At 37.1% G+C, this 25,159-nt stretch overlaps 3 protein-coding genes across 6 annotated transcripts; 1 reads left to right on the top strand and 2 right to left on the bottom strand.

The window, feature by feature from the left end:
• Nucleotides 1-947: 947 nt before the first annotated feature.
• LOC306845146 (negative elongation factor C/D) lies at nucleotides 948-7,330 on the top strand. Its single transcript, XM_079377750.1, has 15 exons — nucleotides 948-1,112; nucleotides 1,527-1,639; nucleotides 1,716-1,825; nucleotides 2,784-2,893; nucleotides 3,411-3,518; nucleotides 3,618-3,770; nucleotides 3,845-3,975; nucleotides 4,070-4,235; nucleotides 5,207-5,341; nucleotides 5,527-5,666; nucleotides 5,911-6,025; nucleotides 6,131-6,226; nucleotides 6,315-6,455; nucleotides 6,575-6,704; nucleotides 6,924-7,330. Exons 1-15 carry the CDS (start codon nucleotides 1,059-1,061, stop codon nucleotides 6,956-6,958), a joined length of 1,737 nt encoding a protein of 578 aa, XP_079233876.1. The 5' UTR covers nucleotides 948-1,058; the 3' UTR covers nucleotides 6,959-7,330.
• Nucleotides 7,331-7,611: 281 nt separating this feature from the next.
• Nucleotides 7,612-11,619, bottom strand: LOC306845144 (cathepsin Z-like). 4 transcript variants are annotated; one of them, XR_013781971.1, is made up of 7 exons: nucleotides 11,296-11,619; nucleotides 10,058-10,221; nucleotides 8,982-9,161; nucleotides 8,749-8,899; nucleotides 8,496-8,661; nucleotides 7,961-8,413; nucleotides 7,612-7,792 (listed from the first exon to the last, which is right to left on the bottom strand). XR_013781971.1 is itself a non-coding variant. In XM_079377748.1 (6 exons), exons 1-6 carry the CDS (start codon nucleotides 11,499-11,501, stop codon nucleotides 8,288-8,290), a joined length of 993 nt encoding a protein of 330 aa, XP_079233874.1. In that variant the 5' UTR covers nucleotides 11,502-11,619; the 3' UTR covers nucleotides 7,612-8,287. The 4 variants fall into 4 exon arrangements, 1 of the variants encoding a protein (XP_079233874.1); XR_013781972.1 differs by having other exon boundaries at nucleotides 7,612-7,786; nucleotides 7,968-8,413; XR_013781973.1 differs by having other exon boundaries at nucleotides 7,612-7,821; nucleotides 7,978-8,413.
• A 4,308-nt stretch (nucleotides 11,620-15,927) lies between these two features.
• On the bottom strand, nucleotides 15,928-24,623 carry LOC306845143 (putative aminopeptidase NPEPL1). Its single transcript, XM_079377747.1, has 12 exons — nucleotides 24,428-24,623; nucleotides 23,673-23,858; nucleotides 22,809-22,979; nucleotides 22,598-22,687; nucleotides 21,175-21,256; nucleotides 20,752-20,894; nucleotides 20,522-20,599; nucleotides 19,631-19,731; nucleotides 19,416-19,539; nucleotides 17,056-17,232; nucleotides 16,708-16,818; nucleotides 15,928-16,624 (listed from the first exon to the last, which is right to left on the bottom strand). Exons 1-12 carry the CDS (start codon nucleotides 24,575-24,577, stop codon nucleotides 16,460-16,462), a joined length of 1,578 nt encoding a protein of 525 aa, XP_079233873.1. The 5' UTR covers nucleotides 24,578-24,623; the 3' UTR covers nucleotides 15,928-16,459.
• Nucleotides 24,624-25,159: the final 536 nt, after the last annotated feature.

Genomic DNA, 25,159 nt, shown 5'->3' with positions numbered 1-25,159 from the left:
TTCTATATGGTATCATGACAGAAGGTTGTTTTTGTTTCTCAGGGTATATTAGATCTAAGTCATTGGACATTTCTGTATTTTTTCATTATTAAGTTTTATTTAACATATTAATTTGTGTTGGAAGCTTTTATTCAGTGTTGGTCACTCTCAACTTCCCATGAACTGCAGGGACACCTACTGGACTGGATGTATTTCTAAATACACTCACATTCAGCTCCATCTGCTGGACAGATATCGACTACAGCTGATATAGGAGGAACTGCACATTTAGAACAGTATTAGATTATTTCCTAATACTCTACCTTTTTCTTTAAAATGTCAAACACATTTAATAATGTTATATAAACCTTTAAAATCTCATTTAATTAATACCTTAGGCTGAGCTATGACCATTTCATTGAATGTTTTTTGAATGCACAAAATGGTATATAGATAATTTATCCAGTTTTTGCAATATTAAATATACAGAGTGTGTACAACATCTGGATCTAAACTTGACTTTTGGATAAAGTTGCCATTGGCTTGTGTGACCAAGATGATTTCAAACAGCGCTGCTCAAAATGGCTCTTCTGACAGTTTATTACATCACTCCCATTGGGCGGCACATTTTTATAGCAAACAACTTTTTCTTAACGGACACAACGTTGTTTTCCTCCAGAGGGCGCTTGAAGGCCCAAAAATCCGCCTTTGGGTCGTACGGAGGATTTTTTTGTATTGTCTCATTGGAGACATTTAAATAGGTAAGTATAAACAATTTAACTCAGTTGAAATTTGCTCCATACATCTCTCTCTATATATATATTTATAAATTATTTAACCAGTAATAAAATGAGTAATTTCCAATACTATTTAGGGTGGATAGTATGCACATTGGGACGCAGGGACAGTCAAGTACACGTTATCCCAGTGTGTAGTTCACTCCAGTCCAGGAGGAAGCGCTCTATTCCGTTCTCATGTGACGTATTATTCACGCGCCAGTCGGTGTTCTCGTACGTATTTTGTAAACAGTCGCTTTTCTGGATTAAATAATCTGTTAAAGGATCCGTTTATTTCTCTCAATGGAGGAAGAATACTACGGCAATGTTGGAGAATGGGAGGCACACGACGGCAACGTTAGTTTACTGAAACCATCCCACAGACACCAAGACCATGAAATTAATCTAATTTACTAGCTAACGTTACACTTTTGAGATCAGGAGTTGCTTTGATTTTCATTTACGTTACAAAAAGTACTGTCGTATGTTATTTATATGAAAGTCCGGGGTTGTTAAAATAATAACGTGGGACATGTGCATAATCCATAACTGCACCATGATGAAAAATGGTACATAGACATGAAACATGGAATTATCATCGTGCCATGTTTAAAAAAAACTTCGCTAGTGCTGTCGTATATGTCCATAAACACAATACTATGTTGGATTGTAATATGCACAAATAATATCTTGATCTGAGAACTACTGTAATCGTGTTAAATTCGCCAATAAAAGATCGCTTGACCGTTTCCCCTCTTTCTATCGCTCCAGGAGGATGGATACGCGGATGCTGAGACCGATGGAAAAGTTCAGGAGGAGTGCCTGCAGAAATTCTCCAGCAGAGACTACATCATGGAGCCCACCGTGTTTAACACCCTGAAAACGTAAGTAACCCAAATGGAGAGAGGGTGATTTGTAAAGATAAAAAGGGAAAGATGATCCACAGCAACTTCTCCGCAGGTATTTCCAGGCAGGCGGTTCACCTGAGCATGTGATCCAGCTGCTGTCCGAGAACTACTCTGCTGTTGCACAGACGGTCAATCTACTGGCGGAGTGGCTCATCCAGATGGGTCAGTGAATATATTACCCACATATCCTGTAGAAATGCGTTTATATTTGTTTTTCTGCACACTTCATGACTCCCTATATCACATTAGCAGAATACGGTTGTCCGGCCAGTATTTGAGTTTGTAATAACGGTTATATTCACGGTTTTAACGAGAGTCACAGCCGCATTCGTTAACGGGAACGTAACTTAATGGACAAGTACCGTAGTTTAAATTACTAGTTAAACCAGAGCGAGTTGAACTAGTTACGTTAAAGTGCGAAAAAATCGCTCGTTTCTCTCCTGTGTTTCGTGTGTGTGTGCATGTTTATGTGGTTTATGAGGACACAAATTTGTATAATGACATGGGTATGACAGAGGTATTACAATATGAAGGTGGTTTATGAGGACACTGCCTATGTCCCCGTAATTCAAAAGGCTTAAAAAAACATACAAAATTGTGTTTTTTTGAAAATCTAAAAATGCACAAAGTTTCCTGTGAGGGCTAAGTTTAGGTGTAGGGTTGGTGTAGGGCAATAGCACACACAGTTTGTTCAGTATAAAAACCATTACGCCTATGGAGAGTCCCCATAAACCGCAAAAACCAACGTGTGTGTGTGTGTGTGTGTGTGTGTGGTTTCGGTAACTTACAGAGACGTAGATATCAGCTTTGTGTCATCTGAAGGTTTTAAATCCAGTCACTTTGTCCACCGTAGCCTCTCTGGTCAGTTTTGTAGTGTTCACACGACTCTCATACTCAACATATACAGAAGTAAAAGCCGTTTGGATTAATTAACGGACGAACACGCGCGCTCTCATTGGATCCGTGTCACAATGGTTACAGAGGTGATATTTACAGCTAAGGCGCGAAAAAAAGCTACCAAGTGTATGTAAAACTGTATATAAAAACGTGAACGGGACAGTTTGAGAGTCACACCTGTGATTCAAAAATAATAATAATTTCGTGTGCTTCTCGTTTGCAGGTGTGGAGCCCGCGCAGGTGCAGGAGCGTGTGGAGAATCATTTAAAGAGTCTCTTAATCAAACACTTTGACCCTCAGAAAGCAGACTCTATTTTCACTGTTGAGGGAGAGGTGAGGGTTTATATATATATATATATATATATATATATATATATATATATATATTAGAGAGTGACACGTTTCTGTAAAATTAAGTACATTTGTTCTTTTTTCGTAATTTGTTGGGAGTGATATTACATTTTCATTTCGTTTTAGGGATTAGCATTGTTTTTTCCTTTTTAAGTTTTTTTTTGGTATTTATAAAGATTTAATTTGTGTGGTATAAATATTGTAGAGGCTGTAGCCTGTTAGAGCCTGTTATTGGTAATTTCCAAAAAAAAAAAAAATAGAAGTATCCATTTTCACAATGTCAACATGAAATTAAAAGTCACCTTATCTAATTTGTACATGCATGTTTTAGGTCTTGACATGTCCAGGTGTAAAACCCCATTTTACATTTTGGTTTTTTCGATAATCCATTACACTTGTAATCTTCTTAATAACCGCCACAATCCAGAAGAATTGTTTTGCTGGTTATGGTTTGACTTTGTTTATCAGGCTAATGAGCTTAATGTTCATCTCTGTTCAGACACCAGCATGGCTGGAGCAGATGATTGCACACACAACATGGAGAGATCTGTTCTACAAACTAGCTGAGGCTCATCCAGACTGTCTGATGCTCAACTTCACTGTCAAGGTAACAAAAATTGGGCTGAAGTGAGTTAAAGATGCTCATATTGCTCAAGTGAGTTTGTAGTGGTAAAACATGTTTCTTGCTCGTGTATGTTGTCTGTAGTTGATTTCAGATGCAGGATACCAAGGAGAGATCACAAGCGTGTCCACAGCTTGTCAACAGCTGGAGGTTTTCTCCAGAGTCCTACGGACCTCTCTCGCCACACTGCTGGATGGAGGAGAACAGAACCTGGAGAAAAATCTGCCTGAATTTGCTGTGAGCATCTTTTTGAGGTCGCTATATTTGTTTATGATTATGTTTTTATAATCAGATCTCATTCTTTTGAGCAGAAGATGGTGTGTCACGGTGAGCACACATACTTGTTCGCTCAAGCCATGATGTCCATCCTCGCTCAGGAGGAGCAGGGCGGCTCAGCTATGCGGCGAATTGGACAGGAAGTACAGAAATACGCCCATGAGAGGTGCTTTTGTGTAACACTCACTGAGTTGTTTCATCTGTCTTATTGATCTGATAATTAATAATAACTATGTTATTGATTTGTTTGCTGTGTTTAGGGGACATGATGCCAGTCAGATCACATTAGCGCTGGGCACAGCTGCTGCATATCCGCGCGCATGCCAGGCTCTTGGTGCCATGCTGTCCAAAGGGGCTCTGAACCCTGCAGACATCACGGTCCTGTTTAAGATGTTCAGTAGCATGGATCCACCTCCTGTAGAGCTGGTCAGAATCGACTTTTTACGTTTATGCATTTGACCAACAATTTAATCCAAAGCCACTTATAATAAAGAAGCATAAGCAATTTGTCGCAACATTTTTCATTGCTAATAATATTTGTAGAATACAACTGCAGGTTTTTTAGATTTGTGTGAAACAAATCTAGATTAGGAAACAAGCTAATTCAAAAGAGAAATGCAGAGAAGAAATGCTTAATACTTCTAACCCATTGTGTATTTATGTTTAAGTTATGAAAATGCACATAAATCTACTGTATTTCTAATGTTTTGTTTTTAGCTTAAAGAAATAGTTCCTCCAAAAATCACCTTCAGGCTGTCCAAGATACAGAGTTTATTTCTTCATTGGAACAGATTTGGAGAAATGTAGCATTACATCACTTGCTCATCAATTGATCCTCTGCAGTGAATGGGTGCCGTCAGAGTGAGAGTCCAAACACCTCATAAAAACATCACAATAATCCACAAGTAATCCACACGTCTCCAGACCATCAATGGACATATTTTCAAATAAAAAGCTGCATGTTTGTAAGAAAAAGTCCGTCACTAAGGCATTTTAACTTTGAACTGTCCATTATTTATTATGTTTCCTGCAGTGAAAAATGCTGTCTCTGTTGTCCTCTCACATCAAAATCCACTGACATGTTTGTTTAGAACTGGTTTGGACTTAAATGATGTGGTTGTGTGGATTACTTGTGGATTACTGTGATGTTTTTATCATCTGTTTGGACTCTCATTCTGACGGCACCCATTCACTGCAGAGGTTCCAGTAGCGAGCAAGTGATGTAATGCTAAATTTCTCCAAATCTGTTCTGATGAAGAAACAAACCCATCTACATCTTGGATGACCTGAGAGTGTGTAAAGTTTCATATTTGGGTCAAATATTCCTTTAACAAATACCTACAGAAAACTGTAGTGACTAAACTGATGTTACCTAAACTGATTCTTTCTCCATGTAGATCCGAGTTCCTGCCTTTTTGGATCTGTTCATGCAGTCATTATTTAAACCCGGAGCTAAAATCAACCAGGACCACAAGCACAAATATATCCACATCTTGGCATATGCTGCTAGTGTTGTGGAAACATGGAAAAAGGTGCAGATTAAATACACATTTATTAACAATATATGTGTGTGTATGTGTATATATATATATATATATATATATATATATATATATATATATATATATATATATATATATATATATATATATATATATTAGTAAAATGCATATTTCTCAGTACATTAAGAATTACATAAAATATTACTTGTTTCTAGAACAAGCGTGTGAATATAAATAAAGATGAGCTGAAGTCGACCTCAAAGGCCATTGAGACAGTTCATAATCTCTGCTGCAATGAGAACAAGGGAGCTACTGAGCTAGTAGCAGAACTCAGCACATTATACCAGTGCATAAGGTATGAACAAACACATTTATATATTTGTTAAGGATTCTTCAATGAATAGAAAGTTCAAAAGAACAGTGTTTGAAATAAAAATCCTTTGTAAAATTATAAATGTCTTTATTGTTGCTTTTGATCAATTTAATGCATCCTTGCTGAATACAAGTATTAATTTGTTTTTAAAAACCTTACTGACTTTTTGAACGGTAGTGTCTTGTAAGATGATTATATATTTGGAATTTCTGGATTTGTATTGTAGGTTTCCAGTGGTAGCGATGGGAGTACTGAAGTGGGTCGACTGGACGGTGTCTGAGCCTCGTTACTTCCAACTACAGACGGACCACACTCCTGTCCATCTAGCACTACTGGATGAGGTGAATTAAATATACCAACAAAGTACGAACTGGTCACAACCCAAACCATTATGAAGATTCTGATTCACCATAGTTTAAGCATTAACATTTGTCTTTATTTCTCAGATCAGCACATGCCATCAGCTTCTCCATCCGCAGGTGTTACAGTTGCTCATCAAACTGTTCGAGACAGAGCATTCGCAGCTTGATGTCATGGAGCAGGTTTCTAAGACTGCAAAAATGGCAGAATCAGTGCATTTTTATTTGCTCCTCCAGTGCTCAAGTTAAATTCTGATAATTATTTTTTCAGCTGGAGCTCAAGAAGACCTTACTGGACCGTATGGTTCACCTATTGAGTCGAGGTTATGTTCTTCCAGTGGTCGGCTACATCCGCAAATGTCTTGAGAAGCTCAACACAGATATTTCACTCATCAGATACTTTGTTACAGAGGTGAGGACCAGGTCTTTGTTTTGAGCTTTGATTTGAGTGGCACAGTTTCTTCATAGATGACATCAATATCATTATTGAGTCTGAGGGTGGTTTTCTCGTCCCCGTTTCATTTCGGACAGGTTCTAGATGTGATAACACCTCCATATACCTCAGACTTTGTCCAGCTGTTTTTGCCCATCCTAGAAAACGACAGCATAGCGGGAACGATCCGCACTGAGGGAGAACATGACCCTGTAGCTGAGTTCATTGGTGAGTTGTTTTCAAAATGAAAACATGCTTGATGAGATGGAACATGTGATGTTTTTTCTTTTAGCATCTCTAAAAGGGGCATCATTTTATCTAAAGGAACCATGACTTGTGGGGCATACAAATGCAACTCAGTTTATGTACTGAGTTTGTCAAATAAACTCAATTATGTAGATTTATGCTTGGAACACTTGGTTATTAATCTCCAATTTTACATTATAGCTCACTGCAAATCCAACTTCATAATGATGAACTAGCCTTCGAAATTAGTGGGATGTTTGAGAAGCGAAAGGATCAACTCGTAAGAATGGAGCACTCTTCATGGATGGACCGCTAATTTCAGTGTACATAACTGTTGTGTTGACCTTTTCAAAGAAAATTCACATGAATGCTGAACTTTGAGTGTTTTTCAGGTCATAACTTGTAGAGCCTCTATTTTGCCTTGAAATAATTTGTGACGTTGGTTTTCCTTTTTGTATATTGTAATAATTTTTATTAAACATTGTGCTATAAGTCTATAGGGTCATTTCAAAAGGTTATAATACATGTAGTCAGGTATACCGTTGTGGCTTCTTTGGATGTTTTGGTCTTCAATAAAAGTAGATGCTAATTTGATACAGCTGAATGTTGCATTAAGAGGCAGCTTTATTGCAGTGTATTCTTCAAAATATTTCATATTTCCAAACGAACAAAAAAAAAAAAAAAAAAAAAAAAAAGTGACCACGGGCCATTGCAACTTGAGTTTCTCATCCGAGCTGGTCTTTAAATCAAATATCCAAAGCATTTGGTAAAATTATAGGCGTGTTGCTTGGCTGCTAGAACTGAATACAAAGACACAGTTTAGACTGCTCCAGTCAGTTTAAACAAAGCAATTTACCAAAAATAACCACAATAAAGTGACAAGTAAAACTTCATAAAAGACATTTATTGAAGAGTGTAATTGAAAACAGTGCATCGATTAAACCGTGCCATGGCTTCACATTGACATGGTTTGACGGATACATTAAAAGCAAAATCAAAAAGCAGCACACTGTACTTTTGCTTTTAATTCAACATAGCAAACCCTAAACCAGGGGTGTCCAACCCTGTTCCTAGCGATCGACTGTCCTGCAAAGTTTAGCTCCAACACTAAACACCTGCCTTTAAATTTACATGTGATCCTGAAAACCTTAATTAGTTGCTTCAGGAGTGTTTGATTAGAGTTGGAGCTAAACTTGGCAGGACAGTCGATCACCAGGAACAGGGTTGGGCACCCCTGCCCTAAACCCTTTTCAGCAGACAAGGTCATTAGATGACCATTTGGCCTGAGTTCGGTCCATTTAAAACATCCTAAAAATGTGTAAAAGAAAAAAAAGAAAAAAAAAGAAAGTGGACTACTTTTCCCTTTGTTTCCATTAGGTAGTGTAGAAAACAATTAAAAAGGAGGCCTACAAATGCAGAATTACAAAACATCTGTACAATTTCTCTAAAACATTCCTGAGATTAAAAATGAGAAAAACCAAAACCTCTGCAACTGATCTTGGGCAGCATCAAAAATCATTTTTGGCAAATCTAAGGCTCTTTTCTCTGAAGAACATCACAGCCATCTACAGATAGTTTTTGGGTAGGATGGGGTCTCCATACATGCAGTCCTCTTCGATGGCAAGGTTGTACTGGCTCCCACTGCCACCCTTGTATGCGCTGGTGACTATTCTCAGCCAGCCTTTCTCTCCCTGTATAACAAAAGAGCAGAACATACATTCAACATCATTTGTTCGTAGGGCTACTCTAGCCCAACTTTCAGGTTCTGCTTACCCATGGCTCTCCCCAAGAATTACGGACGACCCAGTACTCCACTCCATTCTCGTCAACGCCCCAACCGGCTACAGATACAATGTGGTTTATATAGGGATCCTGTATGTATTCAGAGTACACACCACCTGTGTATGCATCCAGCTTGTCTGTTGCCATGATCCCACAACTACAAAAGGCAAAGTGTTAAAAATCAACAAATACTGGTTAAAAATAAAACTCCACAACCATTTGCATACCACAACATGTTGTATACCTGATGGGTCCTCCAGAATAGATCTCAGCTTTCATCTTGGCCAACCCGCTGACTGAGCCATAGTCTCCGACTTTCCAGAGAGTGTAGTTCTTTACTACATTACACACGCCAAAGGTTGTGCAGGTTCCACACTGATTAAAGGTATTACAGTCTGAAAGAACAGAAATACAAACTAATGCCATACATGTCCGGTCAAGCAAACTACAAGACGCCAAACCAAACAACTTTCTTACCCTGATCTTTGGCTTGATAGTTGTTGCAGGTTTCATCAGGAATGCCTTTACTGTTTGCATATTCCCACACACCAGAATGATCTCCACCATGGCAGGAACCTGCGTCGCCACAGTCAATCACGTTTTGGACAGAGAGATAGACAGATGGCCATGCTGCTTTCCGCTTGATGTTGATTCGATCTAAAAGAGGAAAAAAAAAAAAAAAAAAAAAAAGTTACATAGGCTGACAAGAAAAGAGGCACTTTAGTTTTTTTACAACAAAGGGTCAGTTAAAAAAAAAAAAAAAAAAAAAAAAGAGATGTGCTTCACTATTAGAAAATACTGAATATCAAGTTCAAGCAGTCAAATCAAGTTATCTGAGTGATTTTATTTAATTATTTTTTTTCTTCAATTTAATGCAAATTGACATCAAGACTTATTTTTTTAATTACGCATTAGCAAAAACGAGGTACTTCAAACATTTTAATTGTTAGATACAATCAACAAGGTCCAAAGCAATTAGATGCATTTAAAACTACCTGCTACTGTAGATTGATATCATATGTAATACTAATACTGTTATAGATCTCTAACATATTCTTTCACACTATTTGTGGAAAATCAGTAAGAGGAAGTGGCAAGTTCACTGATATGTTAAGGTGGCTGATCTCAAACTTGTAGAGATCAGGAAAACACCTTTAAGTCATAACTGCACATCAGATGATAGTCAGGTGGTACGCAAGCGTCAAATGGCATGCAGATCATAATGTCATATGACAGATCCAGGCCATTGCATTGGTAATATTTAAACAACCCTGTAAATCATAAGAGGCTACAACAGGGCTGGTGATGTTCTGTGGTTCCTCATGAAAACGCAAGAATCACAAAATTACAGTCTTCAATTACTCATACTCATGTGAATCCCTTGATTTTCTCCACAGATCATGGAGATTTATCAGAAATGTATGGGAAAAACCAGCCAGGACATTTTGCTTAATCTTTCCTTTTGTGATTCACACACCAAAAAAAAAAAAAGGGGGGGGGGGCAGAGACCCCTGGTTGAACTACCCTACACTTTTAACAATATTTTCCTTCACCTGCCATAGCACTAGTGCTTCCATGCGCCCAGCAGGAGCCGCAGTATTGTGGTATGTGTTGGTTGCGTGTGGTGCTGACGTAGTTAACGCCGTCGATGTTTCTCCAGTCCCATGCTTTGGGGAGCTCTTTTAAATTCATATATTCATAAGGACGTGGTCCAGTCCTGAAGAACACAAGAAAAAAAGTTGTTCAACCACCTACGCATGCCATTAAGGCACAAATCCAGCTCTCTCATCATTGACCACAATAACACTGAAAAGACATTCACAGCAAGCATCAAGAGGCCAAGAAGGAAACTCCAGCAAATAACCCATGCACAGGCCATCTGTTCTTCAGTTAACATCCAAAAACGGGAAATAAACCTTGAGGGCATGACATTTATAATCATAAATGAAGCAGGTGTCAAACGGTCTCATGATGGCTACCTTTTCACCACTCTGCTGTGTTTTTCTCTTAATAATTTCATGTGCCGAATTGCCATGACGTGAGTCGCCTGCAATACACTGGGCGACAACGGAGCCAAAAAAATTAAAATGAGATCAAAATAATGGGACAAATTATTCATGCATTACACTGGAAATTGAAAGTCAATCTGAGTGCATTGCATTGTGGGATACAGTATGCTGTGCTCAATACTGCACATTTTGGAAAATCAGTTCAAAGCATTTTTTTTTACAAAAAAAAAAAAAAAAAAAAAAAAAAAGTAAAAGTAGTGTTATTCCACACAAAGCTCATTAAATAAATACATATATATCTCATTAGAATGTACCAAAGCTCAGCTTAACCTAACAGACACCAGAATACAATGTTACATGAACTAACTGTAAATAAGTCCAGAATAACAGGAAATATTAGCATACAGGAAATAACTTCAAAGTGTTATTTGCATTTTTTTCAGCATGACATTAACATTTTTGCTTACAAATTTACACCCCAGAAAAGAAAAGAACGAAATAAGTATCGGTTTTCTCTCTTTTATGGCAGTTTTAAAGATTGTAATCAGAAAGTTAAACGTTAACCTATTAAACTTAGATGTAGCTACCTAGGCAGTTTTTTTTTTGCCTCAACAGTGTGTATTACTCCCCTGACTTGGGAACAAACATGTGATGCTCAAAACTGCTGAGAGATTGAGATGAGGCACGGCCCTAGAGTCGCACTACTCAGGTAGACAAACATACACATGTTTATGTAAAATCTGAGTTTTATGAAGTTTAGAAAAAATGATAGTTTGACATACTTGAGTCCTTGTAGGTTTCTCCTCGGCTGGGGTCTGTAGCAGGGCTCGTTCTCATTAAAATAGCGTCCGGCGAACACCCCCGACAGAGTAAACAGATAAAAGAGCAGCACGCGAGCCATGTTGAATCTCAGGCGGTCATGATCTTCACAGCAGGCTGCACTGCGGCTTTTATTGCTCGAGTCTGCATGGAGGCGTGGAGGAAACATCGAAACTAACTCTCTTATTGGGCGTCTTCTAAGAAAAAATATGTTGTGTTTGTCAGACGCTTTCTGGCCTCAAAATGAGACCGGGGCTAGTTGTCACACACGGAAGTTGTCACAAACTTATCTAAAGAAAGCCCAACAGCATAAATGCTCGTTTTCATAATATACTTCAGTGTCAGTAAACAGTCATTTCCCATTGTGACAATTTACACTATAGAGAAGGACAGGCAGCATAGGGCGTTTTGTCACAAGAGTGTAATAAAATGAACTGGATCTTTTTTGGACAATACTTATAGAAATGTGCAGTATTTATTTATTGTTTGTTTGTTTTTGCAGCCAAAACCTAAATATATAAAATATACACTAGAGAGTAACACTTGTGTGTGTGTGTGGAAATGATTAGTCTCAATGATTGCCTTAGAATCAAAAATTATATATATATGAATATATATTGTGTCTAAAATGTAGGTTATGTTTTTATTTATTTACTATATTGTAGTATTTGTTAATATTTTTATTTGTAAGAGACATGTGAGTACTGGTAAGCATATTCTCTGTTAGTCTTTTATGCAGTTTTATATGTAATGTAATCAGTAGTAGTACTTGTATTAACATCTGTTTCACCAGCTGCTGAAGCCTTGTTGTTTTCAGTGAAACTAATGCATTGATCTGAGAAATGGTTTGCTGTCACTTGAATACGTGTTGCATAATACAGTACAGCACAAACAAACAATATCATGGTTATACCGTATTGAAAATCAGTATAGTATCATGCTATTTAAAAAACAACAACAAAGAATCAAAAAACAAAACAAAACGTAGTATTGCTGACCAGTACCATAACTGTTTCAATGCCACCATAGTTTTCTGTAAGAAAAAAGTTGCACGGTGTGCATGATAATGTACAATTTATTGTTTAGATATTCATGTTTTCATTAGCTAAATGTGAAATATATTTTTGTAAATGCAGAGTTATTTTGAGTCAGTTGTTATCAGTGTGTTTCACCAGCGACAGTGATAAAGAGCTTGATGCACCTCTTAAATAAACACCATTTGAAGGGAATAGTTATAATTTGGTAAGGACTAGAGTTGCAGGAGTTTTGCTTGATCTAACAATTTGAACATTATGAAGATGTCTGGAGATATTTTTTGCTGTATGGTCATGTGTTAGCTGCTTCATTTTAACTTGAAAAGGAAGTTAGCAGCTGCTGTGCATGTGATCAGACATGGCCGAACAAAGTCCAGCCAAAAAAATAAGGAAACAGGTCAAGGGGTTTCTTTGCGACGTGAGCCCCGTAAAAGACACATATTTTGATGCCGTTCTTCAACATGAAGGTGGAAATAGCAAAGTTATGGTCTTCAGACCAGAGGATCACATGCACTTCCACAACGCAGAAAAGACCCGGTAAGCATAGCAAGCATTTTAGCTTAAAATATTCCCTAGAATAAGTCTCCATTCTCTCACAAAAATAAAGGCATTCTATTTTTCTTAAGGTTCTAAAATGATTTATTGAGCTCCATGTTAAACTATATAAAGTAAAATTATTCAGACACCCATCCTGTTCATCTCTGCTGTGATATTTATTGTAAATGTGTGTCTAAACCGTGAAATGCTTCATGCAGGAGTTTAGTTACACTACAGGATGTGGTTTTACAGCCGTCTATGGAGTCCAGCAGAGGAATGGACGTCTTCTACACTCACAGCTCGAAACTGTCCTGTGTTCGCAACCTCGGAGAAGCATTTAACTACAGCTTTTCTTCTGGACCACAAGCTGTGCAATTGTCTGAACTCCTTAACCTACACACAAACCCAAAGAGGGTAGGTAGTTTATAATAAATAATACTAGTATCACAAAATGCTATTGTGCAGTTTTACAAATTAAACACATTCTTGGACAATGAAACCTACATCCCATTGTTATGTTGTTATACCGCCTCTATTTAAAGAATTAAAATCAATGCATATATCAGTTTAAGTTAGTATAAAATAAAATTATCTATAGGATATTATTTCCTATTTTGGTCCCACTTTATATTAGGTGGCCTTAACTACTATGTACTTAAATCAAAAAATAAGTACAATGCACTTATTGTGTTCATACTGTATTGCAAAACACTATTGCTGCTATTGAGGTGGGATACGGGTAAGGTTTGGTGGTATGGGTAGGTTTAAGGGATGGGTCAACAGTGTAATTATAAATGTAATTACAGAAATTAATTGCAGATGTAATTACATATAGGTACAATGTAAAAACATGTGCACTGCCCTCCAAAAGTTTGGAAACACCCCAACCTTTCTAAACCTACCACCAAGACAATGACCCCAAGCACACTTCCAAGCTGTGCAAATCCTATCTGGAGAGGAATCAGTCAGCTGGCATCATGTCTGTCATGGAATGGCCTCCCCAATCACACGACCTCAGCCCAATTGAGCTACTATGGGAGGAGCTGGACCGTGATGTCCGTAAGAAGTGTCCAACCAGTGTGAATCATCTTTGGGCAATCCTTCAGGAGGCTTGGAGTAATATACAGTATCAAGTCAATGTTTGAATAAACTGACAGCTCGGATGGCCAGATTATGCAGAGCTGTAATAGCTGCTAATGGTGACGAATCGAAAATGTAAGTTGTTTCTATGTATGTAAAATATGTTTTCGTAGTTTGTGTTGTCCCTTATCAGTGCAAAATTATCACAAATTAAAAAGGATCCATGCCAATATTGTCCAAAACCCCTCTTTTCTAGGGCATTTCCAAGGGCAGTGTATGTACACAATAAGTGCATTGTACCAAATGATTCATTTAAATGTAAATACATAGTTAATGCCACCTAATATATAAAGTGGGGCCCCTATTTTTACCACAAACAAAACATAAATAATAGCTTGCTGCATGTTATATTACTTTTGATTTGGCAGACATATTTTCCATTTAATAAATTACAAACCGCTTTACTAATTATTTAAATACACAATTATAAAAGATTGTAAAACTACTAATGGTAAAGTTTTTTTTCTGTGTTTTCCATTATTTTATTTTTTGTTTAATATACTCTGTATTACAATATCTGGACATTTACATCACCTAGATATTTTTAAATAAAATTTAATTAAGAAAAAAAAAATGGAGAGGCATATTCAAGTCATTTTTGTTGACATTTTAATATATATATATTTTTTAAATAACCAAGCCAAGCATCAAGTCACTGAGCCATATGCTCAGTTTATTTTCTGTATATTCCACAGGTCAGCATCAATGCAAAGATTATTCAGGAGGTGTGCAGGGGAAACGGTGTTGTATGGGACGGACAAAGTCTTCCAAAAACTGAATATACTGTAGCAGATACCACAGGCTGCATGAGTCTAACGGTCTGGTGTGAGCACAGCATCACTGTCGGTGAATGGTACAACATCACAAACATCTCTGTGAGAGAGTTCAGGGGCAAGACATCCCTATCAACTACCAAAGACACAAAGATCGTCAGCATCCCATCTCAAGGTACAGCAGCTGCTGTTCAAGTGCCGGCAGAAACTATCAGATGTGACATCATTGGTGCAAACATTGAAAATCACATCATTTGTCCTCGTAAACATAAACTGAAGAGCATGACACTGTCAAGCCCAACTCTATACTGTATCTCATGCAACACGCATTATAAAAGCACTGCCATCGTCACAAACTTTAGTGGTCATCTGGATCTTAAATCAGAATCGGGAAATGTTGTGAAGGCAAAGATTGAAGACGAGGTCATAAGGTCAGCGCTCACTGTCAATCCCACTGCGTCACCAAAGGACATTATTATGAGCTTCATTGCTCTACCAGCCATGCAGATCACAATTTGCAAGAATGTCATTGTAAAGATGGAAGATGTTCCTCAGAAGACTGAAATCAAGTCTGAAGATGAGCTTCCTATTAAAGTGGAACCCGTGGAAGAATCGGAGTTTTATTCATCCCCGGATTATGGCTTTCTATTCAGTTCACAAGGCAAAAAAAGAAAATTTACCGACTGACTCCGATCATCGAAAATCAAAACTTCCCATTACTCTATTATTCATAGACGTTAGATAAAATCAGAATAAAGACAATCTAACAAAGACTACCAGTGTAAATATTTTAACATTTAAATACCTTAAAAAATTATGCAACTTTAGATGAATGTTTACTGGAAAAAAATAATTATATATATTATTAATTTTTCATATTATATTAATTAAAAATATATTATAATTAACGATTGCATTAACGAAGGTCAGCTACTGTTATTATCACATGCCATAGAAATAGTTTTAATGTTAATTTTAAAGTTTGTAAGTTAATTGGTGGTGAGAAATTGATTGTGATGTTATTTCCATTTGCATTAAAATTGATGATAATCTCACAATATGTAGATTTCATGGTAATTCTGAGTAATTGCAGACATATAGCAGAGAAAATGAATGTGAACAAAGGTTGTTTTTTTTTTTTTGACCATTTACTCCGAAACGTTTTTTTGTCATTCACATTCCATATTCTTCATTTGCCACACTTACAAAATTGGCATCAAAAGTGAATATCGTCAGCACACATTTAGAGTCAAAAACATTGTGATTGTGTCATCATTTAAATTCGGAATGAAAATCAAATGATTGTATTTTAAACACCTTCTGATTGAGAAAGGAAAAATGTTGAAGACAGTATTTGCTAACAGATACTTCAAGCCCCTTGCTGTTCCTGCAACATTCCCTATGGCAAACTCTGAAAGATATTCACATGTACATTACGAAACATTGAGACGATGTTGCACTTTTATTTAAATTCATAACTATGTGTATAAGCTTTACTAAGGGAGGTTTATCTGAGGTGGTCAGTACAGGACGGGGTAGAGCAAGGCGTGTGTGCGTCTAATGGATACAACTTTTGTGAAAGAACATGTACAAGGCGTGACATATTTAATCGTTTTGAAGATTAAGAACAGTTTGAAATGATCTTAGATGAGTCTTCTCCTCTTGCAGTCCCTCTCCATCTGGTCTTCAGAGGCAGTTTTGGCTGTGGCGGCACCCAAAGGGGACACAGAGTTCAGCAAGGGGTCCTCAGACGCCTGGCCGAACAGAGCCAAGAGCATGGCCACACCAAAACCAGTGGCTCGCTCCCCCTGTCCACAATCCACACTGATCAATTATTAACAGTTCTTGGAGAAATATGCATCATTTTAGTTCATGCTCAGTCTATACTCACAGCATGGACTGGTGAAGCGATGTCCACATGTACCCAAATGCCTGGCCAATCAAAACCCAGATGAGAGCCAATGAAGAGGCCAGCACAAGAGCTCTGCGCATTCTCACGGTCCTGCAGACAAAATATGCAACACTGTTAACTCAACTCAAATTACTATTAAAATTAATTTAAATTTGTCATAGGTTGTGAAGAACTGAAAATTGGAATTCAGAAAGCAATAAACTGTATGGTGCAGAATTCTGGTAACTTCCATCACTAAAGTGAACATTTGTGAAGAAAAAAAAAAAAAAAAAGTACACTCTCTTTATCCCCTTCCACTCCACACCCATCTCTTCCCCGTTTCCTCACCGCCACAGAGTTCTTCATGTCAGCCACAGCTGAGGTGAATTCACTGAAGTGAAGCTCGGGGCAGTAGACCAGAGGATGTGCCAGGTCACCGCTGCTGCGGCCCGCCCTCATACAAGCAGCTTCCCACTGCTCACTGTTGGTCATCACAGCAGCGTGATACTTCCCCGTGGAGATGCCCTGCAGCGGGAAGCAGCAGACATTAAAGGGAACAGAAAACACATGAGATAGGATGTTTGAGTAGTATGTGGCATCAGTTTATTGACTGAGAACTGGATTTAGAAAATTACATTAAATACTATTATGATTTAAAACAACTGTTTTCTATTTGAAAACTATTCATGTGATGACAAAGCTGAATTTTATAGCATTATAAATGCCTTTGCTCTCACTTTTGATCAATTTAATCCATCCATACTGAATAAAAGTATAGGTTTTTTTTTTTTTACATGTTGCTGTCTGATTAAAGGGAATTTTGGTCAGCACTAGTGACTAAAATGCATGACAAAAAAACCCAAAAAGAAGTGATTCAGTGGCCACTCTTCAAAAAAAGAGTTTCCATCACATGATTATGAACACACAGGATATAAATATAACTGGGTTTTGCCAAAATCCAAAGTGCAACAGCCATAAAGCAGTTTAAAACCGCAATACGTTAGCTGATAGACAGGGAACTGGTTTGGGTTCTGGAAATCCTCCAATTCCTCCTGATCAGTGTTGGGTAAGTTACTTTCAAAAAGTAATTAATTACAGTTACTAATTACTTCATCAATATTGTATTTAAATTACTTTACTAATTACTCTATCTGAAAAGTAACTTAGTTACTCAATAAGTAACTTAATTATTCAAATCGCTAATTAGGCTACATCTTAAAATCCCTATAAACCTTAATATAAATTAAACTCTATATTCTTTCAATTCGAGTCAAACATAGAATAGTTTAGCCTTTTAGCTTTAAAACAACTGTAATACTTAAAAAAAATTATGAAAAAAATGTAACCACCTTTGGTTAACAAATAGAAATACTCTGCAAAATATCTGAATAACAAAAAGGCTTAAAAGTTAAACAATACATTTCAGTTTGGCAAGAGGTTCAGGAAAAGCCCAACTAGTAAAATCTGTACAGGTTTATGTCAAAATAACACGTTAACTAATGTAGGAAAGAATAAATTACAGAAATTATCTTCTCTGCTGAATAATGTCAGATCGCGCTGTTCTTATGAGGTAAATTTCTCATATAGCAGGTCTTCTTTCAAAAATGATGAATATTAGATGATTTTTTTTTTCTTAATATTTTACATTTTTTTCGTATCTAGGTGAGGGCATATGCGCGCAGGTGACTGCATATAATGAGCTCAGACACGGGAAAGACTGTACCTTGCTCTAGTTTCATACGGATTGCATAATCAGAAACATTAGTTTTTAATTTGAATTCGTTCAAGTGTCAAGTAGACACTTCAAGATTTTTAGATTCTATTGATTTTAGTCTTATATGTATCTGAGTCATAGCCGGCGCCAGGGCACCTCCATCAGAGGGGCATTTGAATTTCTGGGGGGGGGGGGGGGGGGGGCACAAATCACGTTTTGTGTGTGTGTGGTGTGGTGGGGTGGGGGGGGGGGGGGGGTGGGAATCGTGCAATCTGTGATTGCGTGCAGTTTCTGACGCTCGCTAAAGCGTGCAATTGCTTTCTTGTGTGCGCTGTTTTACCGGTTTCACTTTCGCTTTCGAAACGATCACGTTCAGCAAGAAGGGGAGAGGATGGAAAGTGGGGGGCACCGTAACTCTGCCCGCGAATGCCCCCTCTTGGTGCCGGCCCTGATTTGAGTATTTAAGGTTTCTCTGTGAATCAGGAAAATCTGAAAGTGAACGCACCCGCACGCGGAGGGTTAAAGCCGTTGCATTCAATATCTTTAGACGGTAAATTTAGATTTCAAATTCAATATTGCTTTTAGAACTGTTGAAATTATTTACTGTATGTAACGCAAGTACTTTATAAGTAACTGTAATTAAATTACCTAAAAATGAACAGTAATCCCTTACTTTACTTTTTCAGTGGATAAGTAATTTAATTACAGTAACGCGTTACTTAGTAACGCGTTACACCCAACACTGCTCCTGATATCATGTGACACTGATTTCTCTTTTTACACATCGCTTGAAAAGAAATCTGGCCCAGAAATCCTGCCTCAAACATATCAATATACAATATCTTGTTCTCAGTCAAAACCTGTAAAGACTTGTACACAAAGAAGATGGAATGACTGCACTGAAACTGAATATAGAACTATCACTTTTTTGCTAATAAGAGAAGCAAGTGCATTCAGAAGATCCTCACACACTAATGTGTTAACACAAACGCACCTGAGCACCGGTCAGCGTCGCCATGTCCAGTATGATGTCAGCAGAGAGATCTTTGTGAGCATATACAACACCATCAGAGAGCACCAGCCTGCCTTCAGCATCCGTGTTGTTTATCTCCACTGTTCTGAGGAACAACAGAAGCACACCTCAGTTACAGGCAAACCGCATTGCTGGTTAGGACACATAGATGTTTTCACTGGCACGCCAAAACTCACTTTCCAGAGTAGAGAGTGTGTATATCATCTGGTCGAGTGGCTGTAGGTCCCACTGAGTTCTCAGCTAGGCAGAATACTGCATGAAGATTGTCCTTAAAGCCCTGAGACATGCAACAGACGTCAGTGTCAGAACTTCTAACATGCATTAAGTTTATTAACATCTGTATTTGTGATCACAATGCACAAAACGGATGTAAACTGGTTCGCTCACACCACATTCAGATGACGTCATGGATAAATATGGCTAGGTAACATATGTAATGTAAACACATGCAAAAGTGACAGCAAAGGCATTTATAACGTTACAAAATATAACTATTTCAAATAAATGCTGTTGTTTTAAACTTTCTATTCACCAAACAATCTGGAAAAATATGGTATTGATATTGGTTTCCACAGAAATATTAAGCAGCCCAACTGTTTCAACACTGATAATAAGCAAATCAGCATATTAGAATGATTTCTGAAGGATCATGTGACACTGAAGACAAGTAATGATTGGAGTAATGATGCTGAAAATTCAGCTTTGATCACAGGAATAAATGATAAAAAAAAAAATAAAAAAAATTATATATAAGATAGAAAAGAGTAATTTTAAATTTTTCAAATGTTTTGAACTATTTTTATTTTATAATTTTGAGTGCCATGTATACATATCTTCACTGAACACATTTGGTATACTGACGTCCCTCAGACTTGCATGTGAAATCAGACACCCTCCCATAAACAAAATATTAAATGGTGACTGCAGACACATATTAATACCAGGTGTAAAGTGCAAGCCGTCTTGGCTGCCCACTTGTGATCAGACTACCCGAGACTGGGGTTAGGACCTTTAATGTAGATCATTATAGCAGCCAGTGATCTGTTAGCGATCAAAATAATCAGTACCTGTTTAACAGTAGCTTTAAAAGCTCCTAAAATGGCTGCAGCTCCTCCACAGTCTCTCTTCATTCCTGGCATTGTGGTCTATAAAAGAAAGAAAAAGAAATTGAACAAACAACAAATAAGCCTAAAAAGAGTCAACATACAAACTTAGCCTTTAAGACAAAATTATACTATTATTGAGTGTTCTGCCCATCTTTTAATCCATTAGGCAGACAGTAAGGTGCAGTATTTACTTTGCCCTTGATGCTGAGACCGCCGGTGTCGTACACAATGCCTTTGCCCACCCAGGCAATGGTCTGTGTGGCGCCTGAGGGAGTGTGGCTGAGCACAGCCAATGCAGGAGGATGCTGGGCAGCTTTACCAACTCCATAGATACCTAAAGAGAGAGTGATTTTGCACACATGAACATATGCACCGAGGTAAGGGTTATCTGATGTCATGCAAAGCAACGCATTTTCAAGTTTAAAATAGCGTTTTGTTTTTTTAAGTAGCATTATTTGTAGCATATATTTGTCTAGAAGAAGCAGCACCAAGTCTGCAGTTCTAAAATAGCACAAACATTCACTCATCTTGTGATGAGAATGCAAGCTCATCTTTTTCATCATAGGTTAGAGAATGTTGCAATCTGCTGACTTTTTAAAGAAACTTAAGATTACCTCCAAAGCCTTTCTGTTTCAGTTCCTCTCCTCGAATTATAGTTGGAGTGATGCCAAATTCATTCCCCACTGCCTTTATTTCCTGCAGAAGATTGCATAATGTATCATGAGCGGAAAAGCAATTCAGCATGCATTTCTCACAGTGGTGTTGTATTAAATAGTTTTTGTTAATTGAAATAACTCTGAAATAAAATAAAATATAAATACTAGATGAAAAACCTAAACTTAAAAATCAAAAAGGAAAACATTTTCATTCTCCATTGACAGATTTTTTCTTCTTGTTTGAAGCATAAAAACTGAAATTTGTTAAATTTTTCAAGACAAAATTTTACATTTGCATCTCAAGTAAATGCATCTTGATTTAAGGATGTTTAGATATGTGTACTGAAAAAAGCTAAGGAAGATATTCATTTTTTGAAATGCATGCAACATTTATTGCTATAACTTTACGAATCCTCTCAGATGTGGGTATTCCTACTGTCTATTTGTAGCAAGGTGTCCCCCAGGGATCCGTTCTTGGCCCACCACTATTCATTTTTTACATACTACCCCTGCATCAAATCTTGTACCAGCATGGCTTTAATTACCATTTATATGCTGATGACATTGAAAATATGCCCACTCTATCCACTCAAGTTGACAAAATCTCTGCTTGTGTGCATACAATAAAAGATTGGCTAACCTCTAATTTTTTTTAAAGTAAACATTCCTAATGACTTTTCTTGTGAGATAGCTGGTACTCTTATTAGATAATCTTGTACTGTTAAATATCTAGGTGTTTTCCTAGATTTTAGATTTATTTTCGATTTCTCTCTCTTCTTTCAGGCTCATATTAACTATGCATTCTTTCAATTACATCGCACTGCCCAGGTCCATCGTTTCACTAGAGTCAAAGATGCTGAAACCATTACTCATGCTTTTGTCTCATCCTGCCTTGATTATTGCAATGCCCTTTTCACTGGTTAACTGCCAGTTCCATTTCCAGGTTACAGTATATTCAATTTATTTTCTAAAAATTATCATTTGCACTCAAGACACTGCCCTTTTTTTATTCTACTTCAGCTTATTTAGTAGCATTCTTGTTAGCTAGCCTATTTATTTTATAGTTTTGCACTGAATTACTTAGTGGGGGATGTGTGTAATACAATTTTGTTTTATGAGAAGCATAAAAATGACAAAGGAACCTCAATCTCAAACCTGTAAACTAAAATCAAATAAATTCAAATACTAAAATTACTAAAACTGAAATAAACATTTCTATTAAGCTTAACTGTATTAAAAAATATAATAAAAGTGGCAAAAGCACACAGAAGAAACTACTAAAACTTACACTAAAATGAAAGCTGAAATCAAAATATTAATAAATACTATAATAATATATAAATAATACTGTTTCACAGAAACTGCGATTAGAAATGCTTGCCTTCAGGAAGTCATCAGTATTCATTTCGCTGCATGGAGTGTCCACGATTCGAGCAGCCAGACGAACTCCATCCGCCGCACTGGCAAGACACTGGAAACAACCACTTGCACATTCAAATGGATGTAATATGATGATGCATAATCATAAATGATCTAGTAACAAACTTAATCTGAGGCACAGGAAGGTAGCTCTGAACACTTTAATGCTTTACCTCTAGTGTGGAGACCTCCAGTGGGCCATTGTCCTGACCCACAGTCACAAACTCCACAGTGACGTGTTTCTTCTCTGTCCTCCGAGATGATGCTGAACGGCGGGTGAAGAGCGGAAAAGCACGAGCAATGGCACACGCTGATGCAAACACATCAGAGTGCTCACAAACCATCTGAAAAAACAAACCCACCATTTTAGCTAATGTCAAATTTGAAGAAATGTTTCAAGTTGAGCTGCATCAAAAAATAGATATAGAATAGAAAAAAATAATCATCATAATAAATATATATCATATATAAAAATCATATTTTATAATATATACTTAAAATTATAAATAATACATATAAATTTGGATAAATAAAATGTTTTTTTTTAAATAAGTCTCTCACCAAGGCTGCATTTATTTGATTAAAAAAGATGCAGAAAAACAGTAATAGTGAAATATTACAATTTTAAATAACTGTTGTCTATTCGAATATCTTTTAAAAAGCAATTTATTCATTTGATAGCAATGCTGAATTTTCAGCAGCCCATCCTGTTCCTTCAGAAATCATTTTAATACATAATTACATATGAATTAGTTACAAATCTGTCTTTTCCCCAAAAAAAAAAAATGGTTTAAAAAAATTTGAAACTGAACAAACATGGTATTTGAAATGAAAGTGTTACTGTTTTTATATGAGATTGAAAGAGATCCAGAGATTGTATGCATTACATGGAATTGATGAGCAACAGAAAAGGGAAATGAAGACTAACCACTGAGACACATGCTTTCGAGACCAATGCAGTCTGAAATATTTTCCAAGTCCATTTGAACAAAATAAGAGTTCTAAGCATATTAATAATAGTGTGAAATGAGACTGACCACAATGCATCGGTTATTGCCGGTGGGCAGGCAGGTTCGGACGAGGCGGGTGAGGAAGTGTGCAGATGATGGGCTGTTGTGACGACTGACTCGTGAAGGAAGGGCCGCCACGGCTGCAAAACTCAAATACAGCGGGCAACTATCCGTAGGGTTGGGATTCAGAGAGGCCAATGCTGCCTGCCATATCTGAAAGCAAGAACAGACACAGCACACGAAAACTGATTGTACCATGCTCTACTGTACCTGACACCTAATATACATTATTAAGTAAAATAACAAGCTGATCATTAATGCAATAACAGCAGCCAAACTAAACAATCCTGAGCATCAAGTCTATCAGCAGATCTTGTGCTGATGATAAATGTTCACTTTAACTACATGATGTGGCTGACTTCATGGGCTGTATGGCAGTAATGTTAACAGATTTACATAGTTCTCCAAAATATGTTAATATATATCACCACTGCACATGTTAAACATAAAAAAGGTAACGTTATGTCCAAAATATTGCTATGATACATCAAAGAACACAAGTAAGTTACTTTTTAGTAAAGGAAAGAAATGATGACTGTGAAATGGGTCATTTTATTGAAATTTATAACGGTTCGTCTAGAATAATAATAACTTATCTCGTTAAACTGATATAGTAAATGCAGATTGTAACACAACACCAGTCAGAAGAGGCAGATTTCTCTCGAGCTTTAGCCGGTAAGCTAACGTCAACAAGCTGTTACTTTCTATTTAACATTACGTACCTCTTTGGTGACCACCGGCTGCAGTTTTCCTTTCACCTGGGTCCAGTTGATCTGTTGCAGGTTAGCGAGTTGGCCGACGATGAGAACCGGGCGGTTCTGCGGCTCTGAGTCCGCGGCAGAAGCCTTGAACTCCAGCAGAACGTTCGCCATCTTCCGCCAGAGTCTCTTCAGAGGGAAGATGCACTTTGACCTTCCGCTTCTCGCGAGCCCTCGTGCTCTTATTTAGTTAAATCTAGATATTTATTTCAGGTTTTCGACCAAGAGAGTGCTTATAAAATTGGATTACCAGTGGTGTTTGAATATGGTAATAGTTCATAAGTGTTTTATCACATAGCAAGTGGTATTAACACCTTTGTAAGTATGACCAAATAAAATTTAACGCATGATCTATGAAACCATATTCCGAAAAATCTCTTTTTTTTTGGTATATATTTTTTATATATATAACCAGGCATTTATGGCTCATATAGTATGATGTGACAGCCCTGAACTAAGCACAATATGCAACTGTGTGCAGCTGATGTTATTTACATGGCCAAAATGTAAGATGAAATTACAATGCTTGTAATGTAAATCAGTGAGAGTTGATTATACAGGCATGTTTTAGATGGTGTACAAAAGGATTTTCAGCAAAGTTTTGATCATGTTGGTAATTTAGAGGCTTTAGAAATTCATATCTCAAATGTTATAGTCAGCTTTATAGGGTTAAGCAGAAAATAGTGAGATTTATTT

The sequence above is a fragment of the Barbus barbus genome (assembly GCF_936440315.1).
Source record: "Barbus barbus genome assembly, chromosome: 25".
NCBI lineage: Eukaryota > Metazoa > Chordata > Actinopteri > Cypriniformes > Cyprinidae > Barbus > Barbus barbus.
This window is presented reverse-complemented; position numbering and strand designations above follow the sequence as displayed.